Source organism: Octopus sinensis, linkage group LG7, assembly GCF_006345805.1.
Source record: "Octopus sinensis linkage group LG7, ASM634580v1, whole genome shotgun sequence".
In the NCBI taxonomy this organism is placed as follows: domain Eukaryota; kingdom Metazoa; phylum Mollusca; class Cephalopoda; order Octopoda; family Octopodidae; genus Octopus; species Octopus sinensis.
Genome location: NC_043003.1, coordinates 104,658,264 through 104,673,529, shown reverse-complemented (window position 1 = coordinate 104,673,529; position 15,266 = coordinate 104,658,264). Strand labels below are relative to the sequence as shown.

Sequence of the window (15,266 nt, the reverse complement as noted above, 5' to 3'; positions counted from 1 at the left end):
AATGGCGTTAGTGTTATTTTCATTTTTGTATGATTTAGACGACAATTTATTCACTGCACTGCAGAGTGGTTGGTGTTAGGAGGGGCATCCAGCCATAAAGTCCCTGCCAAAACAGACACAGAAGCTTAGGGTAGTTTTTCTACCAGGCTGGCTCCTGTCAATCGCCCTACCTATGCATAAGAATACCCCTGATGCGTCAGGCAATATGATATGCTTGAGAAGACCTGTTGAGTCAAGTAAAACGAATATCATAGCTGTGGACAGTGGCCCCTGGCTGGCTCCCATGCCAGTTGCACATAAAAAGCACCATCTGAATGTGGTTGATGCCAGGTCTGCCTGACTGGCTTTTGTGCCAGTAGTATGGAAAAAGCACCAACCAAACATGGCCAATGGCAGTATCCCCAGGCTGGCTCCCATGCTGATGGCACATAAAAAGTACCCTCCAAACATGGTCGATGCCAGGTCTGCCTGACTGACTCCTGTGCCAGTGGCATGTAAAAAGCACCAACTGATCGTGACTGATGCCAGTATCCCCTGACTGGCTCTTGTGCAGGTAGCACGTAAAAAGCACCATCCGAACCTGACTGGCTCCCATGCCAGTGGCATGCAAAGAGCATCCATTACACTCTCGGAGTGGTTGGTGTTAGGAAGGGCATCTAGCTGTAGAAATATTGCCAGATCAGATTGGAGGCTGGTACAGCTGCTGGCTTGCCAGTCCTCAGTCAAACTGTCCAACCCATGCCAGCTTGGAAAATGGACGTTAAACAATGATGATAATGATGGTTAATTAACATCTTAAAATTAGACTATGCTAGTGCTTTCCAAATGATACCATTCCTTAGAAAATTGTGGGATTGCTCAAGAAGGTCATTGTGACTGACAGTGGTCCTAAGGTATTGTAACTCCTTATGTTGTTGTTTCTTCTAAAGTGTTCTGCTCTCTTCTCTCCTTGGGATGCCAAAGACTAAGAACACTGAGAAGTATTCTCAATGGAAAATCTTTGATATTTGACCACGAAAAGTATTGAGGTTTTGTTTTTCTAAATGCTTGAAAATCATTAGTTGTTGTTTAACCCCTGCGTATATCCTAGTTGTATAGATCTAGGATGAAAGACATTTCAACCATCCCCTCATTTTTTCCAAAATATATTATAAGTAGGGCTACATTATGGAACTAGGTGGTAGGGTGAGATTTGGTTTTTATTCCTCTCAGCTGAAATAACTACACAAAGGCTTATTCATTTATCAAAATCCATCCCATAGCTTTTATTGTGCTGATAGTGGCCCATCTCAGTTTGCTTATCATAATCTAAGATATATCTTTGTTTTTTCCTATTTGTTAGATCAAAGAGCTCTACAACACAGAAGTAATGTCATTACAGCAGTTATTTGGATTAGTAAGGGAAGTGGATTGGAGTGAATTAGCAAAAAAATCATTAGAACATCAAACAAAGTGACTAATGGCATTTCTTCCAGCTCTGTATATTCTGGGTTAAAATTCTGCTGCAATCAACTTTGCCTTTTATCCTCCTGGGACCAATAACCAAGAACAGTCTAATGTTGGGATCACTGTAACCAACTAACCCACTCTCCCCTAAAATCTCAAACCTTGAGTACATATTAGAAACAGTTATAGTATTTCTTATTAATAATTGAAAGGGTCGGTTCCTTAAAGATGGCAGGTTAAGGCAGAATCATACACAGGATATCTCTCGTGGCAGCATTCCAGAAATAGCAAATGCCGAGAGACAAATACTAAAATTAATGCAAGTTAAATAAATCAGCAGCATTTTATAAGTAACATCAAATAGCAACTAAACTGCAAAAGACTGCCAGAAATGCTAAGCTTTCTATAATTGATATGTATCATTTGTATGTGATTTCATGATTGTTTGTATGATATTGATGTTGAAGTTTATGGGGAAAGTTTTGAGAAGCTCTTATAGCTAATGACGATGAAAGGTTTCTTGATCTGACTCTATTTTTAGCTGACTTTTGTGAAGAGTAATTGCGGGCTCACTGTCTGATATTGATTGATAGAAAAATTTAGTTAATGAGCTTGGATTTTACAATCAGGTGCTTGCTACTTAACCTGACTTTAGGTTTGTTCTCTAATTATATCTAAGGGCAGGGTCTGAGTAAAGCTTTGAGTAAATTACATGTGAAATAATTTAGTAACAACATATTCTTTATTGTCACATAAATTTATCTTATTGTCAACATCTGTTATTACAAGAAGATTTTCAAATTTTATAAGTTCTATTCTCTACATAAGGGTTTACATAATAGAATCAAAAATGTGTGTATGAAAGAAGTGTATTTGTAGAAATTGGTGTGAAGGTGATTTATGGGAGTTTTTTGTTTTACTGATATTTTCCTGCTCTCTTTCCATTGCTATTTACCAAAATAGCAGGGGTCTTTGATGAGCTTCTTGAGCTGGTACAGATAACATGTTATAAATTTAGAACAAAAGACAATCGAGAGATAAGGGTGCCTTTTGTTCCTCATTTTTTCCCCATTAAGACTTCTTATAAATAAAAAAATTTACCTAATAAATTTATATTTCATATTTCCATAAATCTAGATTTACTTCACTTTACTAACAATACTGTGAAAAATGTGAAAAGTGAACTAGTGATCAAAATTTAGTAGCAGTTCCTGGACTTCCTCAGTTTTATAGAAAATATTGAGAAAGATTACATAGTCTCAGTAGTTCTTAAACTAACAAATTCCAGGGCTCCAACAAAAAATATTAGGGATATATTCTACTTCCCCCAGCCATCTCTGTCAGGAAGAAGACAAAATGTAATTCATATGGGATGGTACTGGAAGGGAAATCCTCCGACATTGAAAAACGCAGTAGGCTGCCATCAGCATACCCTGAAAGAGGATGCCAGAAGTGAGGTGGAACAAGGGATCAAGGAAGGTATTCTGATCCCATGAAAGGAGGAAGTGGAGAGTGGAGAGCTACCACTAATGGCAGTGGTGCAGCTGACAAAGCATAAAGTCAGGCCAGTATTAGATTTCTGAGAGCCGAACGACCATGTATTGTGCCATACGGGCAGCAAAGCTACAGATATTTGCAGTGAAACCTTGATAGAGTGGAGGCAGATGACAGGGGCCTCCACAATCATCGATTTAAAGTTGGCATACCTTCAGCTGCATGGGGCCAAGAGACTGTGGAGATATCAGCTAGTAAGGTATAAGGATTGGACATACTGCCTAACCAGGTTGGGATTCAGGTTAAATTCAGCACCGAAGATTATGGCGATGATTCTCAAAACCATCCTGTGAAAGGCAGATAAAGTGAAAAGAGCCACTAATTCCTATATTGATGACATCCTGGTGGACGAGAGCATCCTGTCGGCAAAGGAGGTCATGAGCCACCTGAAGAGTTTGGGGTTAACTGCCAAAGCACCAGAGGCAATGGAAGGAGGAGCTGCACTGGAATTCAAGCTACGGAGAGACAAGGCTGGTGCATTGGTGTTTCAGAGAGGGAATGAGATCCCAGGACTGGGCTCCAAGACAGGTAGGTGAGAACTGTTTTCTGTGTGTGGGAAGCTGCTGGGACACTACCTGATTGCAGGATGGCTTCAGACAGTATGCAGCTTCATCAAGAGGCAAGCTGAAGGAGTGAGATGGAGTGACAATGTGGGCGAGAAGACAACTGCCATGATGCAAGAAGTCTTGGAGAGAGTGATTGCAGAGGACCCAGTAATAGGGAACTGGTCTGTGTCCAAATTGAAGAATGACATCGTGTGGTGTGATGCCAGTAGCATAGCAATGGGAGTTGTCCTGGAAATTGGAAGTGTCATGGTGGAGGATGCGGCCTGGCCCAGGAAGAAGGACGACTGCAATCACATCAACATGGCGGAGTTGGATGCCATGTTGAAGGGGCTGAATCTGGCCCTGAGGTGGGGGTTGCATACCATCGAGATCCAGAACGATTCAGCCACTGTACTTTGATGGGTGGGATCAGTGGTCACCGGCAAGTGGAGGGTGCAAACCAAAGGAGGTGCAGAGATGCTGAGAAAAGGCCATTTGGGAATTCTGGGTGAGCTAACTGCTGAGTTTGACCTGAGGCTGAGTGTGGTTTATGTGCCCTCTGAGAGGAATAGAGCGGACGTCCTGACCAGAGTAAAGAAAGCCTGGCTGCAGGTGCCAGAAGATCTGGAGCAAGGAGTGGCTGCAGCTGAGGATATTGCATACAATGCATCACATGAGGGTGGACAGGACCCTGTTCCTAGCCAGGAAAGTTGACTCTGATGTTACCAGGCAGAGTGTGCAAAGAGTAGTTGGGAGCTGCGACTGGTGCCAGTCCATTGACTCCACTCCAGGTGTCCATGAGGCAGGATGCATTCCAGTGGAATCAACTGGAAATGATTGACATGGCAGGGGACATCCCTCTCGATGGTCGACTGTGGAGCGGGGCGGTTGGCTATATGGAGGGAAATCACAAGAATACTAAATGAGATATTCCTAGAACGAGGCCCCGTGGATGAGCTGCTTGTAGACAATAGCATTGCATTTTGCTCAGAGGTGCTGGCGGAAATGCTCAACAAGTGGCATGTTAGCCATTTCTTCAGGGTGGCATACCGGCCAAGTGGCAATGGGGTTGTGGAGAGGCATCATTGCACCATCAAGTCTATAGCAGAGAGGGGCCACATCTCGCCGGTCAAGGCCGTTTTTTGGTATAAAATGTTCAGGTCAGGACAGGCTGAGGAGTCAGTGCCACACAGGGCAATATTCGAGTACGAGTGGAGATATCCATGTACCGTATTGCCACAACTCACAGAAGAGAAAGAGCATGCCTTTGTACAGGTCAGGAAAGAAGTCTGGATTGAACCCCTGTTAAATGTACTGTATGGACACCTTTCCTATTAATGTAGTGTTATATAGACTATGGTTAGGATGTAGGTCAAATCCTAAACAAAGGACTGACCCTTCATTGACCAGCAAAAGGTCTTAGGTCAAGTGTTTCCTGTTAATCATCGAGTGTAGGGATGCAAAGACAAGGGATTTTAAACTATCTTGACAAGCAACAAGCGAGTGGATTTGGTTTCGAATCTCAGGTAGGCCAAGCAAGGTTCCTACATAACAATAAATTATGTTCAAACACATAAAAAGAAAACACTTTATGTGTTCTGTGTACAACTTTTTGTATTTCAGTGCATTTACATTTTTTAAATCAGATATTGCAAATGATCAAATAAAATATTTATTTATTTTAGAGAGGTAAAATAAATTTATCTTTTAACTTGCGAGTTGTAAGTCAATGATATGATTGAAACTCAGAACAACCATGGGCTATGGGATACAAACAAAGCAATTTTTCTAAAACAATTTTACTAAAAAGCGTGTACATTTGCTCAGTAATTTTCCTATCACTGAACTTCGATAAGTAACGTAAAGGTTATGCTTAGCTGATGAGGTTATAATAGGAGTGAAACATGATGGAGTTGTCTTTCGTACTCGCCGAAACAATCATATTAGTCATTCATTAATTGTTGTTTTTTCCTCATCGCATAATTATTTATAATCAGCTTTTGGCGATCTTTTGGTACAAGTACCATAACTGCCAAGTCTGTTTGTTTACATTTGAAGAAGGTCGTAAAGTTTCCGTAAAGTTCTTTTTTTTTTATATATGTGGAGTTAGGGTTAGGGTTAGAGGTGGGGGAAAAGGGTTTCTTTTTTCTTCAGAAATGTAAATAAACCCACGTGGGTTTATAATTGGCAGTTATGGTACTTGTACCGAAAGATCGCCCAGCTTTTAATGCTTTCATCCATAAGAAAAAAAGTTAACATAACCGTAGACAGTGACTCGGGTTTTATTTTTTGCTTTTTCAATGAATTGTAGTTGATATAAGCAATCTCTTCATTTGTCCAGTGCAAGTATATTCGCTGTACGACGACCAATCACAGACCGTTTTCTGGCGAACTTCGGCAGATGTATATTCAAATATGGCTGCTCCCAGCTTGTTTGTTTGTGTTTATAGCCTGGCAGTGTTTGTAACGCTAGGTAAGAGAGAACTATTTTCTATTGTAATATATTCTCGTGCATATCACATATTTAACAATGTTTCTGTGTAATTACCTCAATAAGAGGTTTAGACGGTAATTATAAAGAACAAAATAAAACAAGTATCGTCTTGTGTTATGTTAAGTTCGGCTGAATTTTAATATTTCATGTAAGAACTCAACCACTGTATATCATCGATAATTTAATTTTTTTTTGTTACAATGGTGCTTTTTTTGAGCACATATTCTCTTTCTGGTCAAACTAAAGTGTTTGACCCGAGCAAAAAACAAAAACAAAATGTATATAACTGAATTTCATTACCGGGGGAAGCACTTTTAATTCACTTACGTCGCGAATGTTCCCGACGCATCACATGGACGTCGCATCACACCGCTCACCAATAAGGGAAGCTTTTACAAGGTAGCCTGATCTGCTAGAAATAACGGCCAAATCTACCTCAAATCGTACACTTTATTGTCTTAAAAGCATAACTCACTAGCTAGAAAGAAGGAGTAACTTTTTGTATGTATATTCGTTTCGCAAGATGGATGTAATAATTTATCAGAAAGGGCCCGGAATTGTGGGACAAAAATGTAAACGAACCAAATTTCTTTGGTGAAAAACTTCTTTCACAGAAGGTAACAACCACCCTTTTCCTTCTCCAAGTGGAAGTGATAGCTATACCGAAAGTCCGTCGGTCAGAGTTTAAGACCGTCTCCCTAGACGGATGTAATAACGGGGTGGGAGGAGAGAGGTTGATGGTCACAGCTGGAGAATCTTTGGGCATAAGTCTACTTGATCAGAGGCCCAAAGAACAACAACATCTCGGGCCTTGTGCTAAATACGCCCAGAAGGGTTGAATGAAAATAAACTATCTTATATGCACATGAATATTCTTATACGTCTTCAACTTCTAACAAATAGAACATGCATAGGACTTTAACTGCTTACAATATCGAAAAGGGCCTAGACTGCGATTTTGACGTACATGACACCATGGTCAGTTTAGTATGAAATTAGTCTGGATATATCACGTGACCTCTAAGTCAAAGTGTATATGTGTGTGGGCGTGTATGTGTAAGTTGGTGTTTCCTTGTCTTGACCACAATAGTTGTAAAAGAGCGTCTCCATTATACACCAGTGTCCCTCACTTCCATTTTTCAATAAATTATCTGACCTGTGTAAGCATGGGAGAATGTGCCTTAAAGCAATGATGATTTTATATATATACTAGCAGCATAGCCCAGCGTTGCCCGGGTATGTAAGAGCCCCTAGTAGGCAACGACTAATCCCAATCTAGTTCTTTCCCTCTAGGGAATGAAGGCGCATGTGTAGGTTGCAATGTCTTCTCTTCACTCGAATACTTCTATGCATACGATGTTCCTAGCTGTCTCCCGACAGAAAATGTGTTGCATATAAAAAGCTTAGATTCTCGACCCCATGTCAAATTTATCAATTATTTTCAGAACTGGGGGAACTTTTCAAAATTTTCGCTGCGTTAGTTTTGAATTATGACATTGGGCTATGTGTGTGTCAAGTTTCATCAGAATCGGTTGAAAGCCGTGGTCAGGGTGAGGGTACAACCTGACAGACACACAGACAGACAAACTGCCGTTTATATATATAGATATATATATATATATAAGGCGAGCTGGCAGACATGTTAGTGCGCCGGACGAAATGCTTAGTGGTATTTCGTCTGTCGTTACGTTCTGAGTTCAAATTCCACCAAGGTCGACTTTGCCTTTCATCCTTTCGGGGTCGATAAATAAAGTACCAGTTACGAACTGGGGTTGATACAATCGACTTAATCCGTGTGTCTGTCCTTGTTTGTCCCTTCTGTATTTAGCCCCTTGTGGGTAGTAAAGAAATAGGTATTTCATCTGTTGTACATTCTGAGTTAAAATTCCTCCGAGGTCGACTTTGCCTTTCATCCTTTTGGGGTCGATAAATAAAGTACCAGTTTCGCACTGGGGTCGTTGTAATCGACTTAATCCGTTTGTTCCCTCTATGTTTAGCCCCTTGTGGGCAATAAAGAAATATATATATATATATATACGGGGTCTGATCAATAAGTATCTGGACTGGTGCTTCCTTCAAAGTAGTCCCCTTTGGAAGCCACACACTTAATCCAGTGCTGTTTCCATTGATGGAAGCATTCCTGGAGTTCATTTTCTGGGATAACCAGCAGCTGCCTTATCATATTCACTTTGATTTCTTTGACATCCTGAAATCTTCTTCCTTTCAAGTGGGATTTGATTTTTGGAAAGAGGAAAAAGTTGCAAGGGGTGAGATCTGGGAATATGGTTGCTGTCGGACCTGGGCAGTGCTGTGCCTAGCCAAAAACTGCTGCACAAGCTGCACTGAATGGGCAGGTTTGTTGTCAGAGTGCAGTTGCCACTCACTGGAAGTATGCAATTATGGCATTCCGCAAATGCTGCAAAACGTCACGATGGTACTCCTTGTTTACTGTCTGACTAGGTGGAGCATATTCATGATGAACAATCCCCTTATTGTTAAAGAAGTTAAGTGTGTTCACATTGCTGTGACTCATGAAAGGTTGGGGGTCTTCCACTGCAAAAACTGAGCCTGTGTTTCAGGGTCATAGCCATAGACCCACAATTCATCACCTGTTATGACCATTTTGAAAAAGTTTTTCTCTACACAATCAAGGAGATCTTGGGCAACTGCAACCTGAGTGTCTTCATGGCAGTTTTGGCACAAACTTGGCAGATACACCTTCCCAAATCTTCAATGATAATGGACTGAACTGGACCATAACTAATCTGCATATCCTTTGGTAACTCACAGATGGTGGTTCAACAATTTTTGTCTTGTAGAATTACTTCTCATCTGATGATTAAAAGTCTTTCTTAATGACGCAATCTTCTCATTCTTCTATTAAAAATTTACATAACAAACAGCTGTAACGAGCTGACAATTATCCATTGTATGTTATTATTCATTTATTATAATACACCAAGAGAATTTATGACTTGTTGGACGTACTACTCAAAGTAATGCGTAATTTGGACTAGCTCCCTTAGGCGCCAAATACTCATAGGGTTGGTTTTCTCTGTGTACACAACCGAATTATCCTATCTCATATTTTGACTCTCACCAACCATAGCTCAGAACCACAGACATTACCCAACCCTACCTGGTGCATACCTTTTCAAGTTCCTGATTCTGTTGGAATCCTCATCTTACTTTATATTTATATATATATGACTGGTTTGTTTCTTTTAGTTTCTGTCCACCAAGTCGCCAGTGCCGCTGGACTGGCTCCTGTGCAGGTGGCACATAAAAAGCACCATTTGGGCGTGGCCGTTGCCAATACCACCAAACTGGCCCTTGTGCCGGTGACATGTAAAAGCACCCACTACACTCTCGGAGTGGTTGGTGTTAGGAAGGGCATCCAGCTGTAGAAACTCTGCCAGATCAGATTGGAGTCTGGTTCACCAGACCTCAGTCAAATCGTCCAACCCATGCTAGCATGGAAGGCGGACGTTAAATGATGATGATGATGAAGTCCACTCACAAGGGCAAAGATTTAGCAAGCTCATTGTTATAGAGTTTGACATTGTCCAAAGTACCTCGCAATGGGACTCACCCCGAAACCATGTGGTTGGGAAGCAAACTTCTTTTCTACCCACACAACCCTACTTGCACCTAGAGAGTCCAAAAAATTACAGTATTTTACCCGTAATAATTTGTTCTACCTCACTGAACACAATTTCAAGAGGTTCACTTGTAGTTACTTACAGAACTGAAGTAGCAATTTGCAACAATCTGTGAGTGATAGACTCTTCGTTCCCTTCTCTTCTGTACATGTCTTCCAAATTACATGCATTCATAATGAAGTTGGTCAAGAAGTCCTTCAAGTAACATATGTAATGACCCATTTAATTTTCTTCTAACATAAACGTATGTGATGTTTGTTTCCTAACCATATGCTTTCAAATTTAGTGCCATTGTGTGGTACCTTCACTAGGTGTCTGCTACTTGTGAGTGGATTTGATTGTTGGAAGTTGGAAGAGATTTATTGTTTGTGTGTGTTTGTGCGTATATATATATATATATATATATATATATCCTTGCAATACACCACGTCAAAAAGCCTTGGAACTTTACATAAAACTGTTATTATTATCATTACTTTATTTTTATAGTTTCTAAACTTTCCTGTATTTTCTGGTCTTTCCTTTCTCCTTGTTTTTTCTGTGTCCCTTTCTGTAGAAGAGTGTAGGCTCGAAACGTAAAAGAGTTTTTCTATTCCTGAGTGTTATACTAATACATCTGTTTGTTTTGTACACCACCTGTCTTCATCTTTTGTTTTTTTCATAAACTCTCCCTATATATATATATATATATATATATATATATATCCTTGCAATACACCACGTCAAAAAGCCTTGGAACTTTACATAAAACTGTTATTATTATCATTACTTTATTTTTATAGTTTCTAAACTTTCCTGTATTTTCTGGTCTTTCCTTTCTCCTTGTTTTTTCTGTGTCCCTTTCTGTAGAAGAGTGTAGGCTCGAAACGTAAAAGAGTTTTTCTATTCCTGAGTGTTATACTAATACATCTGTTTGTTTTGTACACCACCTGTCTTCATCTTTTGTTTTTTTCATAAACTCTCCCTATATATATATAATAAATTTAGGGTGAATACTTGATAAGTGTAAGTACCTGTATATGCCAGCTAGTAGCAGAGGTGAGAGGGTATATGCATCAAATGAAATCAAAAACAGAACACAAAGGATGTTGTGGTACACGTGTTTCAAGCTTTATATATTTTCATTTGATATATATATATATATATATATATTCTGACTATCAGGAAATATTACCTTGCTTGGCAGGTTAGCATCGTGAGGTGAGGGTTAGCAACATGAAGGGCATCTGCTTCATTAAACTCAGTCTCACTCATGCAAGCATGGAAAAAGGAACATTAAAATGATGAAAATGGTGATTCCTTTCTTATAGTTGCATGAATGCAGTTTATTTGTTGGATCATGGATTAAGGTTGTCGACTTCTCAATTGAGTTTAGAGCTGAATTATATTAGGTACAATAATACTCAGAATCTAAGAGACTTAAATATTTTCTTTAAGTTAGCAACTGTATTTTAAAAATATGTTCGTTTATCTACCTGTTGCTATCTATCATACTGTCACTCCTATCCTCTCTAATACTGGTGCGTCTTGTTAAATGTGGTGTGTAGAAGTTCCCTTTAGCCTTTTCAAAGACATGACAACCTCTCACCCAATATTGTAAAGTGGTTGGTGTTAGGAAGGGTGTCCAGCTGTAGAAACCATACAAAAAATCGAATGTATGAATGAGTAGAACCATCCAACGTGTGCAAGCACGAAAAGTGAACATACAACGAAGCAGAGCTGGATGCTTGAAACTAAAGTGCATCACATTTTTGTGATACGTGAAACTTAATTTGACAATTTTTTTCTCTAAGTCCTTATGATGGATTTTGATTGGGGTTTTTTTTTCTAAAGTAGGAAAACTGTCTGGGACACTAAAATATTGCACTATTTATTTTGTTGTATCTAGTTATAAATTTCATTGTCCTTAGTTCAAATCATATCTGTGGTTTTCATCCCCCCTGGAGTTAATAATATAAAAAGTGTACCAATAAGACAGATGTAATTGATTGATTTAGATTATTATATAACAGTATTGATTCTTATGTTATTGACCCATGGTCAATAAAAGATAAAAAAGAAAAAAGACATGGTTAGGATTTGAAACTCAATACTACATTTAGTCTGAAACTCTCTTATTTTTTTTTTCACTTTCACATTTCTATGAAATATATTGATATGGAAATATCTTTTTTCTCTTTTAGTTACATCCCTGCAGGCATCCGATGTCAGGGAAAATACTCAGCAAAATTCTAAGGAAGAAAATCCAAATTCTGGACAAAACCCACCAACTGACTCTGCTACCAAAGATTCTATATCTCCAGAGACTGTAGTTAAACCACTTGATGGGGAGACTGAATCCTCAGCTACTGATGCTACACAGAAGACACCCGAAGAAACAACACAAGTTGGTCAAGAGAAAGAACCTTGGCAGGAATGGGTTTCTTTGTTAATTCCAGAATCTGTGCAGTATTCTTTCTTGGCCTTCATCTCAGATCTTCAAAAGGAAATAGAGCTTTACATCAAAGCAGAGGAAACAAATACTGCTGAGGAAGGAGTTCCTGTTGTAGCTGACTCATCAACAACAAACGGAACAACAGAGAGTGGCACGACAGCAGCAGTTGATGCAAGTGCTGAGCCCACTACAAATACCAGCTCTAACAGTAGTGCAATGGGGGAGATCTCGGCTGCAGACCAAGATAAAAATGAGACTATTAGTAAAAAACCACGCTTCCACTGTACAGGTAAAAACATCACAGAGAATACAACTGGAAGCGTACAGATGGTGAATGGCACCACTTTGTTACAGAAATTAACTTTTGAGAATAATGCTACTGGTTCAGACTGTATTCTTGTGTTCTTCTACGCTCCGTGGTGTCATTTTAGTGCACAAGCTTCTCCAAGCTACAACACATTAGGAAGAGCGTTCCCACAACTGGATATTGTTGCTGTTGATGCTGTACAGTTCAGCAGGTTAGTAGCAGGTTTCTCACTTTGCGTTTGTTATGAGTTTCTCTGCTTTTCTGTATGCATTTGTTTCAGATGAGTCCCTTAATCCATAATATTTCTTTACTTTGCTGAGTCTGGAGAAAGGTTTACGTTTGTAATGAGATATTCCTTGACTGGTGAAACTGATGCCATTAATGTTTCTCAACATTAAGTACAGGTGAAGGTTTTAAAACCACCAACCGATCGTGGCCGTTGCCAGCCTCCCCTGGCACCTGTGCTGGTGGCACATAAAAAGCACCATCCGTACATGGTTGATGCCAGCACCACCTTGACTGGCTCTGTGCCGGTGGCACGTAAAAAGCACCGACCGATCGTGGCCATTGCCATCCTCGCCTGGCACGTAAAAAGCACCCACTACACTCACAGAGTGGTTGGTGTTAGGAAGGGCATCCAGCTGTAGAAACACTGCCAGATCAGACTGGAACCTGGTGCAGCCTCCTGGCTTCCCAGACCCCAGTTGAACCGTCCAACCCATGCTAGCATGGAAAACGGATGTTAAACAATGATGATGATGATAGTGTATGTATTCAGGACAAGTTAAGTAATAGTGAGGGAGGTGAACATACCACGAGTTAAACTATCATCATTTAATGTCTATGTTTCATGCTGACATGAGTTGGATGGTTTGACAGGAATTGACAGTCTAAAGACTACAATATGCTCCACTATCTACTTTGGCTATGTGTATATAATATATATATATATATTATATATATATATATATATATATATATATATATATATATATATATATTATATATATATATATAATAATATTAGGGAATAAATCCAAACTTACAGGGAAAAATGAGATTTAGGATTAAATCCAATTTTATAGTATAAATATATTATATTATATTATATTAAATTAGAGATAAAACCACTATTAGGCAAATCAAACAGTGAACAACATAAGCCAATACATAAAATTAATTTAAAAATATAAAAGTTAAAAATAAAAAAATTATTTAAATAATTTAAACTTATAAATTTTATATATATATACAAATATATATATATGTATGTATGTATATTTTTATATTTATATATTATTTTGATTTGCCTAATAGTGGTTTTATCTCTAATTTAATATAATATATATATATATATATATACACACATACATACATACATACACACACACACAGTTGGGCACCGTTAATTGAAACGTTATCTCCGTTAATTCTTTGAAAATGTAATAGAAGTTAACATTAATTTTTATTGAAAAAGGCAACCTCATAACTTCCTGAAAAATGGATACTTTTTAATGAAACTTTCACCAAATAATTGTTTATATCCTGTTTTGGAAAATTCACAGGACCTGACATTTTCCCCCTCATAACTTTCTGGAAAATAGGTATTTTTTAATGAAATTTTATACAAATACCTTTCAAACAGTATAGATTATGATTACAAAGAAATTTGTCGGCAAAAGTTTTAGAAGATGGTGGTGGTGGGAGTTCTGTAAAATAGAGTTTTGGATCAGATGGCCCATATAAGTTGGAATTTCTCAGTTTTGACTGGGTTTTTTCCCAATGTTTTTAAATCAAAGCCTTCAGAATGATGGGAGGTATCTGCCACCCCCTCACCACCCCAGTCTGAAACAATTTTGGCTATTTTTATACACTTAAAACCCGTGAGAGAAACATTTTCAGTTTAAAAAATAAAGGATTAATATTTTCAGAGGAAAATGTGTGATTTAAGGGAAATCTGGCTGTTGTTTCTAGCACATCCCCAAACCTCTCTCTTCATTTCTCACTCAATATTTTTCTCCCCATAAACAAATTTTATGGAATGATGTGTAGTCCCAACCAAGTAAGGCGGTGTTATGTGTGTGTAAGAGAAAAAAACACCTAAAAACATCTTAAGTGTTCATATTAATGGGTTAGCAACCATTATATCGGCCTATGCTCCTCAGCCGGGGCTACCTGATGGACAGAAAGACTGACTCTATGACACCTTCTTGCAGACTACCTCGTTGACGAATGACAGGGACCTTCTCTTTGTGTCTGGTGACTTCAATGGACATGTTGGACAACATACAGGGGGCTTCCATGGCGTACATGAAGGCTACGGTTATGGTTCCTGCAACGAGGAGGGATCCAGGCTGGAGTTCTGCGATGCAAATGATCTTATGGTTTGCAACACTAACTTCAGGACACCTGCCAGTCACCTAGTCACCTACCGATCTGGCAGACACACTAACCAAATTGACTACATCCTCGCCAGAAAAAGGGAATGATGGCTGCTTATAAATGCCAAAACCTTCCCAGACGAAGAATGTACTCCACAACATAGACTGGTTGTTAGTGACTTTAGGATCAGAGCTAAGTGGACGCCCAGCGTGGAGGAGAAGGGTCTGGAAGCTTAAAGATCTTGCAAATGGACAGAGATTTAGAGACATATTACTCGAAGCCTTTGACAAAATAGAAGGGGATATAGCTTCACACGGTGTAGAAGACAACTGGAGGTTTCTATGGGACAACCTGCTGAGAGCCACTGACCAGATCTGTGGATGGTGCAAAGTCCCTTCTTGGCCCAAAATAACATGGTGGTGGAACAATGTTGTAGACAGGG

The 15,266-nt window shown here is 39.1% G+C and overlaps 1 protein-coding gene across 1 annotated transcript in view; it reads left to right on the top strand.

The window, feature by feature from the left end:
• Nucleotides 1–5,876: 5,876 nt before the first annotated feature.
• Nucleotides 5,877–15,266, top strand: part of LOC115214342 (thioredoxin domain-containing protein 15) — a 48,771-nt gene continuing 39,381 nt past the window's right edge. Inside the window, exons 1-2 of the mRNA XM_029783528.2 lie at nt 5,877–6,018; nt 11,885–12,653. Of these exons, the coding sequence (XP_029639388.1) occupies nt 5,961–6,018; nt 11,885–12,653 (827 nt within the window). The 5' untranslated portion in view covers nt 5,877–5,960. The remainder of the gene's footprint in view (nt 6,019–11,884; nt 12,654–15,266) is intronic.